Genomic DNA, 18,152 nt, shown 5'->3' on the forward strand with positions numbered 1-18,152 from the left:
TGTTTCACCACGAATAGAATTGAAAACCTTGCTGCAAGCCAAGCAAAGGAGATGCAAAGCAGGTTAGGTTAACTAAGTCTATAATCATTGTCCTAAACTAGATACCAGTTTAGTTGAATAATACATGATATATTATTATTTTTGTGATATTTAGGACTGGTTAACTGATTTTGTTAAGCGCTCTTTTGCAGGCTTAAGCTGCATTCACAATCCATTCGCGGGCCGAAGTGCACTTCGGCACGAAAGTGGCCACGAAATTTACCATTCGCAATAAACTTCTGACAAAATACTCAAATGAATTAAACATGTTACTGATCAAAACATAAGCATTAGCATCATCCATAACCGGCACAAAATTCCTTGACGAAGCTAGCAAGAAATTTTGTCAATTTTTAATTCCGTGCTAGTCATGAATTTAATTACGAATGGTAAGAGAGAACGCCATCTGCTGAGCTTCCGTGCCGAAGTGCACTTCGGCCCGCAAATTGATTGTGAATGCAGCTTTATGCATTGCGATACTATGTTTTTAGTACTACTTTCCAGGCCGGTTAGTAAATGCACTGATCTACACAGTAGAGTTCTGTTTAAACCTTTCTGAGCTTGAGTTAGGTTATATTTTCTCGTAGTTATCAAAATATCATTATATCGCTTAATCAAGTGGATACTTCGTACGTCGTACTTAAACTAGGCATAGCCACTCGTCCTCACCGAAGTTCGAACAATCGAACGCATATTCTCGACAGAGTTTCCGTTCAAGCTTCGGTATGGACGCGGCATAAACGTTATCCGCTAGATCTATGGATGACAACCAATACTGGCTTTTCTTTACTCCATGTCCCTGCGCATTCATTATGGTCCTTTAAGCCAAAGATTAACATTTGCTTTAAGCATCTTTTATACCATATCTCTGTTTTAGACACGCGTTTTTCGCCGCTTGTCGATTTGCGTCCTGTGCACATATTGTTCTATATCTGTTCGCTTTTATGCTGTCGCCAATTACTAGACGGCGTTCTGAAATTCTGGTGACTTGCAACAATAGAACGCAACGAAGACGTTTTGAATATATAGGTACACTCAGATTTGAATCGGACCTTTATAATACAGCGCGTTTTTTATCGCTTATGTCGGTATTTGGCATCTTATGCTCGGAATTTAGAAGCAAACGACAAGCAACAGTAAGGACTCACAATCAAAACGCTTCTTTAACGCCGCGATTTTTATCGCTGCACGACAGACGACAGAAGTGCCTAAAAGTGGCCTTTGAGGATGTCCGGTAGCATTGAGTATTAACCTCCGTTGAATATATCGTATCAAATATAACTTTGTCCTGCGATTTGTCTTCGCTGTTTGAAATTGAAACGGAGAGAATTAGATGAACTATTTCGTTCAAATATATGCAATAAGTTCAGGAAGATTATTGCAGTAGGAAAACAGCTCTATTCACCGTTTTCATTAAGTTTTACCGAGGAGAATTGTTTACTCATCTTCATCGAGAACGACATTTCAAGTGAGGATCTTGGCGCAATAAATGTTATTTTTCTTACAAAGCTTATTCAATATATTACTCCTTTCAGTACATTAGATGGCAGGTACTCGAACAAAAATGACTTTGTTGGACTTTGATGCTTGGATAGTTTTATGGCCCTGTATGGCCTTGACTGCCTTGAAAGTCACCTGTGGCATTGCAATGCAGCTTCCTTTTTATGTCTACAAAGGAAGACCTGAAAATAGAGCGATGCCTCCCGCCAATATTTCGAGCATGAAATACGCATTCCATATCTTTCATTCTTTCATTTAAAATGGAGTGGAAACTGCCCACCCTATAAAGGCTCCTTTCTTTTTCATCATCGGTTGTTTTGTCCCTTTATGTTTCAGTTTTATAAGGTTTTACGAATTTCCCAGATCATTGAAATAATACGCGAAAAAAATATACAACCTTCTTTATTTACACATAAAAGTTACTCTCAAAATTATCAACAATCAATATACAACATAACTTAAGTGATCTCAATATTTTCTTTACTCAGTAAATGACCCAAACTCACAGCAGCAAGTGGTTGTACCTCAATGGCCATTTTTCTCAAGCTATCTAGAATAGTTGCTGGACCTGAAAAAGCGAATGAAAGTTATATTCAATGAACTATGTACTATCCCTATTTCATGGGAGTTATTTTTTATACAGGTAAATCCCTGAAACATATTGGCATATTTTCGCAAAAAGTAGAGCATAAGCAATTTGATGAAAATTTTGTAAGAATATACAATAAAATGATTAGATTATTATTATTATTTCCAATATAACACGGTTACATTCAATATACCTCGAGATGTATGAGAAAAAATATTGTACCATCTAAATTGAATCATACTTTTTATGATTCTTCAAATACTATCTACCCTTTATTGTACCTGGAAATGAAATATAAAAGCAAAATTTTAACTCACGCTTTTCACATTCCTCAACTGTATCATTCCAAAGATCTTCAGACTTATAATCAAGAATATAAATGTCCAAGCACTTCAATCTTTGCAAAATCTATAAAAAAAATAATTTTAGGATCATCAACAAAATTTCATAATCAATTGATCTCACCTTGAGCAATACATATAATTCCATTGGTTTGACAAGATGAAATCTTTCAATGATATGCTCAAATGAGCAGCTGTAAGTTTCTAAACAATAAGATAACACTATGGTTAACCATCTTTTCAGAAGGGGACGGTTCAATGTTCCATCAAGATGCAACCAAGGCATCATTAACACCTTCACTGGCTTCGCCGATCTGAAATAAATTGATTTTATGTTTTCAACTTAACACTCAGTTAATCACTGTAATGTATGTTATGAGGATAGTTTCCTTATTTTTCGATACAATCGTAAATGAAAAGGTAGAAATATTACTTACTGAATCCTGGATGCTATTTTCTTTTGCAGAATTTGTAGTTCATCGTTAACAGAGGCATGAAGGAGATGGTTTTCGTGGGGTGACAAATGGAAGGTGTCAACCAACCAAGGATCACTCTGCTCCACATGAACAAATATTTTCTCAGTTATTCCCACCTCCAGTAAAATATTACTATCGCATACTATTTCAACGATGACATGGAGATCCAAGTTTTTTTGTTTCGAGAGGAAGGTATTCTGAAAACAAACCTTTTGAGAAAAAAATTATCGCTGTGGTGACAAATTATTAAATTCTTGAACTCCCCCGGCGGGACTCGAACCCAAGACCTCGAGATTGCAGGTCAAGCGCTTTTTCCATCTGAGTACTGGAGGAGGGAAGAAATTTCTATCAGCAATTTTGAAGAACCCCTTCTCCCAGAATTCAATGTAAGTAATGCACCTTGTGGTCCTCAAATAGTAAAAAAATATTGAAGGGCACCTTATGTGACTTAATGCAGAAGGGCCTGAGAATTTTTTAGCAATGGTGCTTGTCAATGGAGGTAAACATTTTCCCAATCAAGCTTCATCTCTCTAAATGAAAACAACATTAAAGTTATTGTTCTTCACCTCCTCAATTGTAAGTCACTAGAAAAAGGAGATATTATTTGATACTTACCATAATTTGTGATCCAGTTACGCCCATTACTTTCTGATTGTATACATAACTTATAATTTCTCCTGCTAATAAATGGTCAGCACTAGTTCCTCCTTGATCTTTGATTTTTTGTATCATTCCCAAAGTGTCACATTCCTGGATGTGGCAGTATCTACGAATTATATCATATAATTTAAATGGCTCAGTTTTAAGTGAAAAAATTAATTATTAACCAAACATTCCCCAATAACTAATATTTACATTTACATTTTTTTTTCACTATATGAACATAAGACATATAAGTCATAAATTATATGTCCTCCACCCAAAGGGTTAATTTATCCCAATCGAACATTTTTCACGAGAATTACTTATGAATCAAATTATTTCAAACTTACCTGTTAACCATTTTCTCCAGATCTGGTAACCATTCATCACTGAATAAGTATTCATACGAACTTTTGAATTGATCCAGATCTTCAATTTCAAATTTATCTAGAGTTGGATATTCAACCACTAAATTCTCCCTTAGCTCTTCTAATATTTTTTCATCTTCAGCATCCGGACATTTCTCTTGTGACAAAAGGCAAACAACATCGCTGACATGAGGTATATCCCTTTTGAAATTTTTATTGGGTTCCAGCATGCCATCTATGATTTCATCAATTTTAGGAACATCGTCTACATTTGTTATAACTCTTGTTTCATTATCTGTTTTATCCATGTTGTATTTGAAAAAACTGCTTATTTTCTTGTGTTCCAGAGTAGGTTTGTTCTCCTCAGTAGTATTCGTTGGTAGAGACTTCATTTTTGATTTTTCCAGCCAAGCCTCAATAATTTGTTTCTGATCCTCATCGATCTCAAGACCCTTATTTTCAAAACAATCGATAACGTCGTTCGAGTGATGGTGCATCAGGAATGCCCTCACAATGTAACCTAATTTGAAGAGTTTGAATTCTAACTCTTTAAACAATGTGTCTATTGTTTTATTTCTATAAAATTTGCCGATACAACGTTGCAAGAATTCTTGACCATCAGGAGCTGTACTCAGTAGGTTCAAAGTAATTTTCAATAATTCTTCTAAAAATACCTTCAAGTATTTGGTAATTTGATCTTCATCAGTGCATTCAAGGAATAATGGGATATTTGTATTAATTGTTTCGTTATTAAAGCAGGGAAGGTTCGAAAACAGTTGCCTTATATTTGTCTTAAGAGCAATAAATCGTTTGGAAATCATGGAGGGTTCGATAATATTCATTGATATCCCTTTATTCGGCCTTTTTATTTTTTTCAAAGGATTATGAATATCTTTCACCCTATCTTTCAAATATCTCTGATACAATTCTGCTAATTTGATAACTAGGACAGATTCTTTATCGACTTGTTCACTCAGAACATAGGTTGCCTCTGGAATATTCAATGTGATATTATGTCTTGGCCAAACTGTTGCTACTTCATTTCTTGCCAACAGTCTACTATATTTAAAAATATTCCTCGTTTTCACTACATCTGCAAATAGTGGCGTCTCCTTAGTAATGTGCAGAAAATGTTGATATATTGTATGAATACTCAAACAACTGAATGTAGATTTTTGCATATGATTGTAGGTGATTGATAACTGGAAGGGAATCATTTTAATGTTTGTTCCACTCTTTCCTGACTTCTTGCTGATGGAAATAGCTTGATAACCTTTTGAACTAGTCACTGCTGATCTTATAGCTGTATCAGAATATTTTTTACAGATTTGGAAAAATTGATAAGAAATATTCTGTCCCAATTTTGAACAATTCAATGCACTCATGAGTACTGATTTAACTGCTTCTTTTTCGATATCTTCTTGACTGGAAGGGCTGCTGAACACTGATTTCTTATTTTCATAATTTACAAGAAGTGAATTGAAAGTTTCTATATTATTTGGACTGAAATAGTCAACATGCTTTGATTCACCTGAAAGAATTCTTTCAACTATATTATAGTTCTTGTATATGTACCACACTGCATGGACAAAAACTACATTTTTATCCATAATACTGTACGAGCTGTAAGTATCTGCCAGAGTTGATTTATTGAGATTGAAAATAATTGGGGCGAAATGTGTTGATAAATCCTTTAAACTAATCAATTCGTAAACATGTTCTTTCAATCTCTTCATATTTAAGTCACTACGTTCCAATTTTGTTAATCTTCTTGCACAAGCTCCACTCGTTTTATCCTGACTTTCTGGACATAATATGTGCAATAAATCTCGTATGAGGAATCGAGATGCCTTGAAAATATTCTTATTTTTAGAGAGGAAATAATTTGCGGCTCTGAAAATATATAACATCTTATCTTCGTTTTTGTTGAATTTGGCTCTGAAAGCTCGTCCCACCTTCTTGATTATTGCTTTATCTTTTAAATCAATTTCAGTTTTCTTCGGCTTGGGAGTGGCCTTTTTCGGCATATGAATTATTTTGTGTTTTTGTTTTTGTCTGCATTGAGCAAGTGGAAATTTTTTATTGCGATTATTTGTCATGAAGATTTTCCTACTATTACTCATAAGTTCTTTATATTTTATTGCCACTGGCTTGATGGAAGCAATATTAGCTGCTCTTGTGCTCGCAGGATTTGAATCAGAAGTAGCCTTACTTTTTGGTATTTTGCTGGACCATAACCAGTTTCTCTTTATATGACCCCACATACTAGAATCTAATCCAGCGGCACCTCTTTTATCTCCTGGAATCTGTCCGTTATCATTAGCTAAAGCCTCACTAGGCGTTTTAGATTTTAAAGAATCCAATAGTATACTTTTAGAAGTTGGTGATACAATTGTCACAGATTTTCCCTCCATAACTTTTCTTTGACCAAGCGCAGTGTTCATACTTATTGACCATAACTGACACCAGTAATTCTCAACATCTGCGCTTGATGAGAAAGTAAATGATAATTGTTTATATTCTTTTTGGGTTATCATGTGATAGCTTGGACCACTAGAGCTAGTATCAAGCAGACCTGCTTTCCTATTTAGGTATAAAAATATTTGATCTTTCACTACCGCAGACTGAGGGCCCAACTGTACTAATCCAATAAAACATAACCTGTATATTATTTCCACAGCATAAAATAAATATCTCCTCTTGTGCATAAGGGCATGTCTAAATTCCAACGGAATGTCTTTAATCAAATAATGTTGTCTCACAGGATGTTCCAAGTAGGAGAATAATTTGGGGCATTCTATAGTTACATGGAATATCTTGACCCACAGAGAAAGTGGAATTGAGAGAATTACATCACAAAGTAGAGCCCATCCACTTGGGAAATTCTTATGAACCGGTAGGGGTGGAATGAACATTTTCCAATCTATATTTTTTCGATAAACAGGTGGTATTTCACGACGCTCTTCAGAATTGAAATGAGTGTATATTTCAGCAATGTCCTTTCGAGACATTTGATCTAGAGGAGTATAATCATAAATAAGATAATAAAGCAGTTCATGGACTAACTGCATTCTGACAAATTTAGGTTGATAACCTAAGATTCTTCCAAAAAATCTATTTTGTTTATAAACAACTGTTGATTTGGTTCTTGATATTTGTTTCAATGTTTGCGTACTGGATGTTGCCTCTTGACTGTCAAAAGGGGAAGTGTTTTCTAATGCTTTTTTGGGTGGAGATTTTTCTGTGCAAGCAATATTTCTTTTATCCATACCAAGAAAAAATTTAACTACCAACTGTTCTTTGGCTGATAACAACGAAGGATGGGTTATTTCTACTGATGGATGTGCAACAATCCATTGAGATTTATATTTTTCTTTCCACAACATGAAGATCTTGAAAATTTTAATATAGCCTTCATTCAATAAACGAACTAAGATACGATACAATGTATTTTTGTCTATTTTACCATGACCTTCCCTCTTTTTATCTGAAGCTACTTCTACACCTGTTATGATTCTCTGAAGTTTGTGGGTATCACAAATAACCAGGTGCTTATTTATCTCCTCCAAAATGATATTTGATCGCGCCAATGAGACTGTAGTTATACTTTTATCGAAGGAAACATATGTTTGGTATTCATAGATATAAGTATCAGGTGGTGTAGATTGCGTTATAGTTATTTCCATATTTTCCGAAGTCCTCTCGTGACTCAATTGAATAGGATTTGGTCCCAGTAAAAAATCTTTGTTCGTTAAATAAATTGATGGAATATGTTTGCTGGTCGTTGCTGCTGCTTCAAAATCGAGAGCAAACATTTCCATACGAACATTTTCGCTGCTGTTTCCTTGCAGCATATTATTCACATCAATTTTGCCTCCCATTAGCATTGATTTCAAGAGAATAACCTTAACTGCTGTATTAAAATTGCTATAGCTAGTTATGATATTTTCAAGTTCTCGGAAACTCCAAACTTTCTTTTTATGCTCATATATCACATCGCAAAATTTCGGAATTATTCTTATATCCGGCAGGTTGATGGTCATTCCGTTGGAGGAAAATTTCAAATTTTTCAGATTCGTGGCACATTTATCAGCTATCATTTCTGTATCTATAAAAGTTTTCTCCTTGATGAGGGCTGGACTGTGAAGGGGATAACTTAACGAAGAATCTCTTATTATCCTTCCACCAGTTATCATAATCGGAAAATTAAATTTTATTTTATTGGTGGATGATTTTTTGTCTCTCAGAATTTTTTGAAGTAAAGTGTCCGGAATTTTAGTGACTTTTTTCTCTGGTATCGGCACATTTTTCGAATGAAAACACCTAGCGAAATAACTGTAAAACAAAATTGAAAGTTAGATAATGCGGACAATTTTTGAACTTGATTAATTCGAAAAAGTTTAATGAAGCTTTGCTTTTAAATGAAGAATATCATGCATATGCAACTTCTTCAGACCCAAAATTTCTTGCACTAATATTTTACATGACCAAAATAAAGTTGAGATATGCCCATTATACAGTAAATTTCATAATTGATTGTAAGGTTTGGGGTGGTATTTTTATGGCAAAATTAAGCTTTACACAAGCAAGAATAAGAGTTTTTAGTAGATGGCAGAACTACTGAAAAATGGTAGACAAAGAAACCAATAGAAATCATTCTGAATAATACTCAAAATTTACTTACTATATGTGCCTTTGCTTTCCTTGTTCAGTTCTGTAACAGTCAATAACATTTTTAGCTTGCAGTTTTCGTATAGCCGATCGTATTGTATAGTAGTCAAAACTAATTTTCTTCACAAGCTCCTGCAGGGTGGTTCCTTGTTTGCCTGTCTTGAAAATAAATGAAAACACCTCCTTTAGAAACTCACAATTGAGGAACTTACTTCCTTGACCTTCATCCTCTGAAAGCAAAGATTAAAGAAACATGAGAGTCTAATAGTACAAAACACTGTTTCAGGAAGCAAAGAAACACCAACATGAAAACATTATTGTGATGGCTCACACAAATGGTTTATCAAAATCATTTAACAAAAATCATATAATTGAGTAACACTTTTCAATTTGTCGAGAAGTTAAAGAACTTTAAATTCAGCCCAGTAACCACTGGGTTTGTTCTAGTCATCTGAAATTATCAGATTTCAACTCATTTGGGATAACCAGGATGATTTGAGATTATTTTTAGCTTCCTCTCAATGAGCCAACACAAAAGTCTAATAAACTGAACAAAACAAGCTCTGTGACTTGGTGGAAAACTTACCTACTAATTCATCTTCCAAATTTTCCTCATTATCTGCAGCATTCCATGTAGCTGTTACGTTAACTGTTGGATCAATTAATTGGAATATTCTCAATTTTTTTTCCTTATTCTTCTTCTTATATTTCCATTCATGCACAGTTGCATTAGGATAAAGAAATCTGTAAGGATGAAACTAACAAGAATTTCAGAAATATGGTAACAAACTTGGATGTATCATTCATAAAAATTGAAAAATGTTTAATGTGAATTTCTAATAAGGGAAGTTCAAACATTAGGCAGCCTATGGGCAACCAAGGGACTCCATGGAATTATATCACAAGATCTTTTCTTATATAGGGGTACATGCTTTTAATGAAGGTTACATTTGATCAATTTTGAGGCCCGATATACTGTGTACTAGGTAACTATAAATTATTTGAAGAAAAAAGAGAAAATCTACTCACAATATCTGTCTTGATGTATTTGGTGAATTCTGGAAGTTTACAAACTTTGTTGACTCCTGTTGAACGTGGAAAATATTTTCTAAACTCTGCGAACTCTAGAGAGAACCCTGGTTTTTGTCTAAGAAGCTCGACAATTTCCTCAATAAGTAAAAGTGACTTATTTTTCTGGATTCTATAAAATCTTGGAAGATGTAAAAGTTTTCCTGTTTTATTTTGCCCAGAAGATGCGTTTCTAAGCACAAAGAATTGCTTCTTGAGAAGTTTCTTTCCTTCCAGACTCTTCCTCACATGAAATATCGATCTGGAATCTTTAATCATGTTGAGTACAGATACTTTTCCTTGTGTTAATTCACCAAATCCTCTGGCACGGCCTACTCTCTCTAGAAGACCATATTCATTATCCAATAATTCAATGGTTGGGTCAGAAATTTCGCTTATAATGGCATGTTCCCTCATTTTTTGACTTGCTACAATCACTAAGCGATTGCCATAGCTGAAATATAAGTTTTTTAATAGAGATCTAGGGGATTCTTGTGGAAGAAAGTGAGTTTGATTATTCCATGAAACTAACTATCTATAGATCTTCAGTTTTCTTACTTACACATTCAAGACTTCTTTCAAGCCAAGTCTTCTAACGACTTCAGAATTTTCCATTCGGGTATGGTAAGTCTCACATGACCCCTTTACGCCATCTCTATTAACCATTGCATATGGATATATTTCTCCATAATCTATCATCTAAAAAAAACAATCCATCATTTAAATGTGCTGTATTCCTTTGCAAGACTAGCTATGTGTCTATAATGCAGTAATCTAGTAATCTAGTAATCTGAGACAAATTTCATAACAAGAAAGTTAATTTAATCTCGGAGATTCTTCATGTATCAAGCTGAGGTAAAATATAACATACCAAAAAGTTCAAATATATAAATAATAAAAAAGTGAAGGATCAAGACCACTTAATCAAAATTGTGCTATTTAGTGCGTGTTAATTTTTCATGAGGCATTCTTACTCACAGGTTCTAAAACAATTCCTGTTTCTGGGCATACATAATTATTTTTATCGTAAATCATCAAATTCCCTCGAGGTTGTTCCAAAACAAAAAATTGGATTTGATCAATAGATTTCAATAAATTCCAGAATATTTCTTCTTTTCCTTCGATTAATACAGGATGCGTCGAATTACTTTTTATTCTTGACCACAAAGCTGCAAAAAAATGAATTAGGCTGTATTGAATGTATACCTACTAAGCACAATATGATAACTGTATACAATAATATTATGCTAATTATAATGACTATAGCATAGAGAGGTAGAGATCAGCTTCAATAGAATGGGTTATCTGAGTAATCACTTCCTTTGATAAAATCAGCTTTCCTTACCTTCAACAGTTATACCATCTAACCCTTCCAAACTTATTTCGTCGCAAAGTTGATGCAACCAATCAACATAAAATGTATGCTCATTACTACTTTTTGCATCATCAATATGGAATAAATCCTTCAGTTCATCGTCATATTCTAAATGATTGGTTAAATGCTCGAATCTTATATCATCCTTAGTATTATAAATATGTATATTGTGCTCAATACTCTCGTCATAACGTTCTACCAATCTGGGCTTCTTGACCGTTGCAATTTCTTCTACTTCTTCTTCATCGCGTTTTCTTTTAGTACTTGAACTTGTGACATTAGATCCAAAATTATTCGACAATGTACGTAAGTAATTTTCAATTATATCTGGTTTTTTATGTAACACAGTTATTATGTCAGTCTTTTTGCATTGAGAATTTTTTCTCAAAATCCCTTTTTTAGGAAATACTTGCAAGGGTTTTGGTTGTATTGATTTCCCCATAATTGATTCAATATCAGTTCCTCATATATAAAACTTTACGATGGAGTATAAATTTCAAATGGGTATGGACCTATAAACGAAATTAATGGAAAGGAAGTTCATATTATTGAATAATTCAGAACAATTATATATGTATGAACACTAGAAGTTACAAATATACTTACATTAATTTCAAGTTTTGAACAAGTGTTTTTGAACAAACTAAAAATATTCAAGTTGTATCATACTGTGTACTTATGTATTATACCTTTTTCAACAATGATATTCACGTTTTCTCAAATAATTGCTTATTTTCACACCGTTTCATATAAAATACCAATTCTTGTTCCAATCTGTTTTGAACGTTTTTGACGTTCTACCTAACCCCAAAATTAGTTCAGAAAATAGAACATATCTATCAAACGTTGTTTTTTTTTTACCTGGACTCACTATCGATGCACAAATGGAGTTGCTGGCACATTCATCCATTAATGTGTTGTTGGACTTGTTGGTTATAACTATATCTACTGTTATTTGCAATTTCCACGTTTTATATTATCGTTTATTTGTTTTTGAGCTGGATTCCTGAAGTTCTCACGTCCATGTGATCTGTGGTGCAGGCTGCGCGACAGCTGTTTGCAGAGACAAGTCTCTTTTGTTCACTTCACGCCAGAGTTGTCTCTGCTTCACGCCCACGCCACTGTATAATCATCTGATATTTTCGATTATTTTCTCTTTCAATACATTCGTTGCCTAATTTATTAAAAAAATGATTGATTCTGCAAAATTATCATTCCTGCATGTTAAATAATAAGTCACCTTGAACGTTGAAGTCCAAATTCTATTCTATTTTCCTCCAGTATATAACAAATATTGATGAAAGAATATGTCGCTTACGCTCTCTTAACTTATTTAATCTTTATTCGCTTATAATAATGGCATCAGCTAGTAGTACAAGTGCAAAAACTCTCTTTGATGATTCGAAAATGAGATTGGCAGATAGGGTGCAAATGAATTTAAACAATATTTGCTCACTTGCTAGACAGATTACCAGGGGATCTAAAAGTAACGAGGTGAGTTGTGGTTTCATTTCAAATGATGACTGCAATAAAACTACCATAATTTCATCCCCCAGATATTGATGCATTCCGCCCGTAATTTTGCGGTCCAAGAACAACAAATGGAAAACAGTGAGAAAAATCTGAAGAAAATGCAATTGTTGGTAGTTCATCTTGGTTACCAACAGAATTCAATTGAAAATTCTGCTCGTCAGATCGAGGAAGTCAAAGAACAGATATGTGCCATGCAAAGATAAAATTTGTTGATAAATGAGTAACTTATTGAATTTTATGTGAATAATGATATTTTTTGTCACTGGACTTTTATATTTTATTTTGTTGGTAGCGCTAAGCAATTAGACAACGCAAAAAGTCAAGTGAATTGATCAAATATTTGCATATAAACATTTTAACTTCGAAAATTTTAACAGGCTTCATTGGAATATACAGGTAGTCTTCTATTTAATGCACTACACTATTTGACTACAAAATTAATTTTTTTTCAGTCAGCTGGAAGATGATTTTCAGATATAAAAAAGATTTTAAACAACTGAAGACTTTTTATAGATTCTTGCAGTCTAAACCTTGTCCAAAAATTCCTATAAATTTGAAGGATGATGCACCTTGTTTCACAAATGTTGTCAATTTTTCAGACAAAATAGCTTTATGTGATTCAGTTGGTAGTTATACATATGGAAATATTTTTTTGAGTGCAAAGAAGTTATCGGAAGAAATTACACAGAAAATGATGGGCAAAACAAGTGAACGAGTACTATTTTTATGTTCTAATAATGTGAATTATATCATCACATTATGGGCGATCTGGATGTCTGGTCAAATAGGTAATTTTGAAATGTTTTTTACCAATGTTTTTCTCAACTCGCATATTATGTGGGACTCTAGCATTGTACCATTTTTTACACATATTTGGAAATAAGAGTAGGTGAAGGTTGCAGTTCAGGTTAATAGATAAGTTTTCCTCTTTATATTTCAGCGGTTCCTTTGAGCCCACTTCATCCACAAAATCTTCTCTTATATTATGCCAGTGATGCGAAACCCAAAATGCTTATAACATCCCCAAAATATAAGGAAATGAGTCACAGGGTGGCAAAAAATACTGATACACAAATGTTAGTACTGAGTGATAAAATGAAACTTAATTGTGCCCAAAACTTTCCTGAAAAAGATAGTGATTTTGAAGGTGGATTGTCTGATCTATTCTATAAAAATAGTGATGCATTAATATTATACACTAGTGGTACCACAGGACACCCAAAAGGTGAATATTTACATAGGTTTAGCTGAATGAATGAGAATTAAAGCATCCAAAATTTTGCAGGGGTAATTTTGAGTCATAAAAATTTATGTAGTCAAGTCAATATGCTCGTAGAAGCTTGGAAGTTATCATCTGCAGATTTACTACTTCATACATTGCCTTTGAATCATGTTCACGGAATAGTAAATGCAATGTTGTGCCCTCTAACAGTGGGTGCTAAAATGATAATGTTGCCAAAATTTGATGCCAACAGTGTTTGGTCACATCTACTGGGAATTAACCCAAAATTCAGTGATAGAAAAATTAATGTCCTTATGGCAGTTCCTACAATGTACACAAAATTAATAGAAGAATATGATAGAGTATTCAGTAAAGATCCGAAAATGAAAGAACACATATTTAACATATTGAAATCACGAGTCAGGCTCATGGTTAGTGGATCAGCACCATTACCAAATAGTATATTTGAGAGGTGGTTGGAGATAACTGGTCATGAATTATTAGAAAGGTATGGTATGACTGAAATAGGAATGTGCCTTTCAAATCCTTATGAATCCAAGAGGCAACCTGGTTATGTAGGAAAACCTTTACCTGGTGTATGTGTGAAGATTGAGGGGAAGGATATTAACGATAAATCTGAAATTTTGGTAGAAAGTTGTAATATTGATGGGAAAATAACTGTTGATGTAAAAAACAGATCAGAAGAAAAAGGAAACCCATCTGGTCTCCTCCTGGTAAAAAGTAATGGAGTGTTCAAAGGATATTTTGAGAGGCCTGAAGCCACAATGAAGGAATTCACAGATGATGGTTTTTTCATAACTGGAGATATTTGTGAATATGATATTGAAAAAGATCTATTCAAAATTTTAGGAAGAGCTAATGTTGATATCATCAAATCCGGTGGTTACAAAATAAGTGCCCTAGAAATTGAAACGGAATTGTTGAATAATGGAGATATCAAAGAATGTTCAGTAGTTGGTATTCCCGATGAAAAATGGGGGGAAAGGATTGCTGCAATTGTTGTCTTGAATGGCGACAAAACAATGACTGTGGAAGATTTGAAGACCTGGGCATCTAACAGGTTACCAAAATATAGTATTCCCACTGTTTTGAAAGTTGTAGAGGCTATCCCAAGAAATACTATGGGAAAGGTAAACAAGAGGGAAATGATTAAAACTGTATTTAACAAATTAGACTGATATGTGAACAATTTTTTGTAAGGCTGATTATTTTTAAGTTTCACTTTTTTCCAGAATAAATTTCAATTTATGAAAGATTTGTTTTTCATTCTCCTTAACTTTCAATCATCAATTGAGGTGGTTTTATAAAGTGGCAGTTTCCTGAACTAAACTATTGGGTCCACAGCCAAATATTCAATTGATTATAATTTCAACTTTTATTTTCAAAGTTTTGAATTATTTAAATAATGATATTTTCCTAACCAGGGCGAAAGGGATACTTTTACAATGTGTTGACAACATATAATTTACAACTTTTTCTTCCCCATTTTCCTTCACTAATTTCAGATTCTAAAGTATCACTTTCCCCCCAGTGCGGGAAAAATCACTTTCAACCAGAGACAATCGGTTTTTTTGTCTGCTCTGTGCTTTTAGCTAATAGCAAGGCAGAAATTGACTTTACTGCACGGGCTTGACAATTTCAAAACTGAGATGAGTGAGGTATGGGATAGTAGATAAAAACGCACTGGGGTAGAAAATAGGTGTTTTCCTATCAAGTGCGGAAATTTTAATTTTCCTCTCAAGTTCAAGGATGACAAAAAAGGTGAAAAATACTATCTTGTTTTCAAAAATAGTCGACTATTTCGTTTTTAACGCATATTTTAGTATCTAGAAATGTCCTTTTTTGTTGAGGACGACAAAAAAGTAATTTATTTCGTATTTTGGAATGTATCAGTGGCGTACAACAAAAAAATGCCGGCTTTCGATGTATACACGTTGTGCCGGATGTGCAGTTTATTCCCTTTAACACTGGTTTTTCGAAACATCTTCATATCCCTTTCTACATATTGATTTATCCATGATAAACGAACAATTTTCGGATATAATTAATTTATATAATACTTCATAATCGAATGCCGTAGACGCCAATAAAAACCTGTACATTTTCTCTTCCCTCGAATTAACGAGATGCTCGTTCGTAGAAAAGAGAAACAATCGAAAACAAAAATTTCCATGTTACTCAATACTTTCTTCATTATCATTTCCACTCTGAATGATTGTGCTACAAAAATTAAATCACATCATATGTTGCATGTTGTTTTCACTTCGATGGCGTATGGTAAATTTTTATAATCGCTCTCTTGAAATGCTGAGAGCGTCCATTGTTTGTGAATTCGCGTTCACTTTCTAACGTACCGTGCCCAAGAGTCGATTCGTGCGTTTTTCACCATCGTCGAATTGCGACAGGGGCGCGCTAACTTGATTTTCTGATAAGGGTTTGATCCACTAGAAATTTTCCTAAAGAAATCGAGCTATTTTGCTCTTGAACCTTTCATTATCTCAATATGTAACCCCTCAGTTTGCCTATTTGTATGTAATTTTTTGTGATGAAACAAAAATTGGATCATTTTAAAACACAAAATGCTTACTTTACTCATAATTGAAAAAAAAATGATAGAAGGACGCATATTCACTTTGGGTGATAGTCTATATACAAGATTTGGGCATCACAAGTCTCTGGAATAAGATCATTTATGCAACCAATTACTCGAAAACTCATTTTGAGTTTTTGGTCGAAGGTTGAAGAAATATTAATTAATATAAGCAGTCTCTGAAGACAGCTGTGCTAAAAATAAAATTTTCAGAGATGTTTTTTGAAATAAGTACTCGGATTCTGAAAAATTAACTGAAGACACAACTCTGTAGTAGGTATTTGTACTGAAAGTTTGAAGATCCCTCATTATTTCATTCAAAAAATAAGTCTCTGAGACAGAATACTTTATAGCTTTTTCAAGTGGGTGAAGGTAGGTATATATGATACATATTAATCTGAAGATAATATGAGAAATTAGAGGGAATAATTGGTTTGGAAAGAAATTTTTCTACAGTTAGAATAACGACATTCATATTTGAAAAATATCTCAAAAAATACATACCTAAGTATAAGGATCTTGGAATTCGAATATTCTGTAGATAAAAAACGAAGCGTTTGCGTTTTAATTCTCAAAATAAGCATGCCTTCTTCCATTATGCAATTGATATACGAGAAAGGACATTCCATTTCACTATGTTTGGCGAAAAACTCAAAATTCGTCATTTCATTCAGCCACATTTCGAACAGTTTGGAGATTTGAAAGCATTAGATTGCATCAGGGAAAAAAAATAGTTTCTACTCTCAGTAGTTTTTCTGGCCCCTGCCATGCCCCTAACGTAGTTACGCCAGTGTAGAATCACCTCATCGAAGAGTGGTGTATAATTTCTATTATAATGGGATCGCCATTTGAATTCCTCGAAACTGCGAACCGTTCACTTTCGATTATACAGATTTTCAAAATGTTATTAGAAACATCACGAGAGTATTTATGAGAGATGTTCATTTATTCAACACCGACACTCCATGAAGATTCCGATGTTATAAAACGTGGTGTTAAACGTCTCGTTTTCAGATGGATAGTTATTTAGAGATTAGAAGAGAATTTGAAATTAATATGGTGAAGATATTGTGGAGGGATAATAAGTATGAAAACTTTTATGTACAAAATTGTTCACCACTTCACGCACAGAAATGCTGTTTTTATAAAAAAAAATTTAAAAAACAATTCCTTCAAACGATTAAAGAACGATCAGAGAAGAGACAACTGAAGAGATTCCACATCTATCCAGACCACCCAAAATCGGTTGAAGTTTGTGCCGAAAATATTGCTTCATTCTGGAGATGATATTGAATTAGTTCTTGCATTTTGCTTGGTACATTATTCAATCTTCTTAATATCCGCATTATATATACTCTTTTCCATCATGGGAAACCAGCTGGAATGAATTCTTAACAACAATAGATAAGCAGATACTGATGAGAGGTGTGAAGGATAATAATTTAATAAATTATAATAAGGACAAAGGATTAAGCACCACTTTATCTGTTATATGATAACAAAACAAAACAAATTGTTTGTTCTCCTTCTTCATTGAGAAACATCAATTTTGGATAATTATAGATCTTCTGCTTTGGCTCATAAATTAATTGGATTTGTGAGAAATCTTGAGGAAGAAGAGATATCTATCAAGAAAATAATGTAAGTATTGGGTAAAGAGATTAAACCAAAACTAGTACAATAATTGTACTTTTTGATTCATATTTAAACTGACCTA

The 18,152-nt window shown here is 33.6% G+C and overlaps 3 protein-coding genes across 4 annotated transcripts; 2 read left to right on the plus strand and 1 right to left on the minus strand.

The window, feature by feature from the left end:
- Positions 1-1,925: 1,925 nt before the first annotated feature.
- Positions 1,926-11,870, minus strand: LOC123306619. The gene is made up of 13 exons (XM_044888701.1): positions 11,676-11,870; positions 11,040-11,581; positions 10,673-10,863; positions 10,257-10,393; positions 9,656-10,148; positions 9,213-9,384; positions 8,640-8,856; positions 3,938-8,290; positions 3,561-3,711; positions 2,907-3,142; positions 2,594-2,783; positions 2,446-2,536; positions 1,926-2,107 (listed from the first exon to the last, which is right to left on the minus strand). Exons 2-13 carry the CDS (start codon positions 11,509-11,511, stop codon positions 1,998-2,000), a joined length of 6,813 nt encoding a protein of 2,270 aa, XP_044744636.1. The 5' UTR covers positions 11,512-11,581; positions 11,676-11,870; the 3' UTR covers positions 1,926-1,997.
- Positions 11,871-12,171: 301 nt separating this feature from the next.
- LOC123307726 lies at positions 12,172-12,833 on the plus strand. The gene is made up of 2 exons (XM_044890146.1): positions 12,172-12,563; positions 12,626-12,833. Exons 1-2 carry the CDS (start codon positions 12,426-12,428, stop codon positions 12,803-12,805), a joined length of 318 nt encoding a protein of 105 aa, XP_044746081.1. The 5' UTR covers positions 12,172-12,425; the 3' UTR covers positions 12,806-12,833.
- An 18-nt stretch (positions 12,834-12,851) lies between these two features.
- On the plus strand, positions 12,852-15,098 carry LOC123307725 (malonate--CoA ligase ACSF3, mitochondrial). Of its 2 annotated transcripts, none has more exons than XM_044890143.1 (4): positions 12,852-12,998; positions 13,055-13,390; positions 13,543-13,827; positions 13,888-15,098. In XM_044890143.1, exons 2-4 carry the CDS (start codon positions 13,066-13,068, stop codon positions 15,021-15,023), a joined length of 1,746 nt encoding a protein of 581 aa, XP_044746078.1. In that variant the 5' UTR covers positions 12,852-12,998; positions 13,055-13,065; the 3' UTR covers positions 15,024-15,098. The 2 variants fall into 2 exon arrangements, with proteins under 2 accessions (XP_044746078.1, XP_044746079.1); XM_044890144.1 differs by having other exon boundaries at positions 13,059-13,390.
- The last annotated feature ends 3,054 nt before the right edge of the window (positions 15,099-18,152 follow it).

This window comes from Coccinella septempunctata, chromosome 2 (genome assembly GCF_907165205.1).
Source record: "Coccinella septempunctata chromosome 2, icCocSept1.1, whole genome shotgun sequence".
NCBI lineage: Eukaryota > Metazoa > Arthropoda > Insecta > Coleoptera > Coccinellidae > Coccinella > Coccinella septempunctata.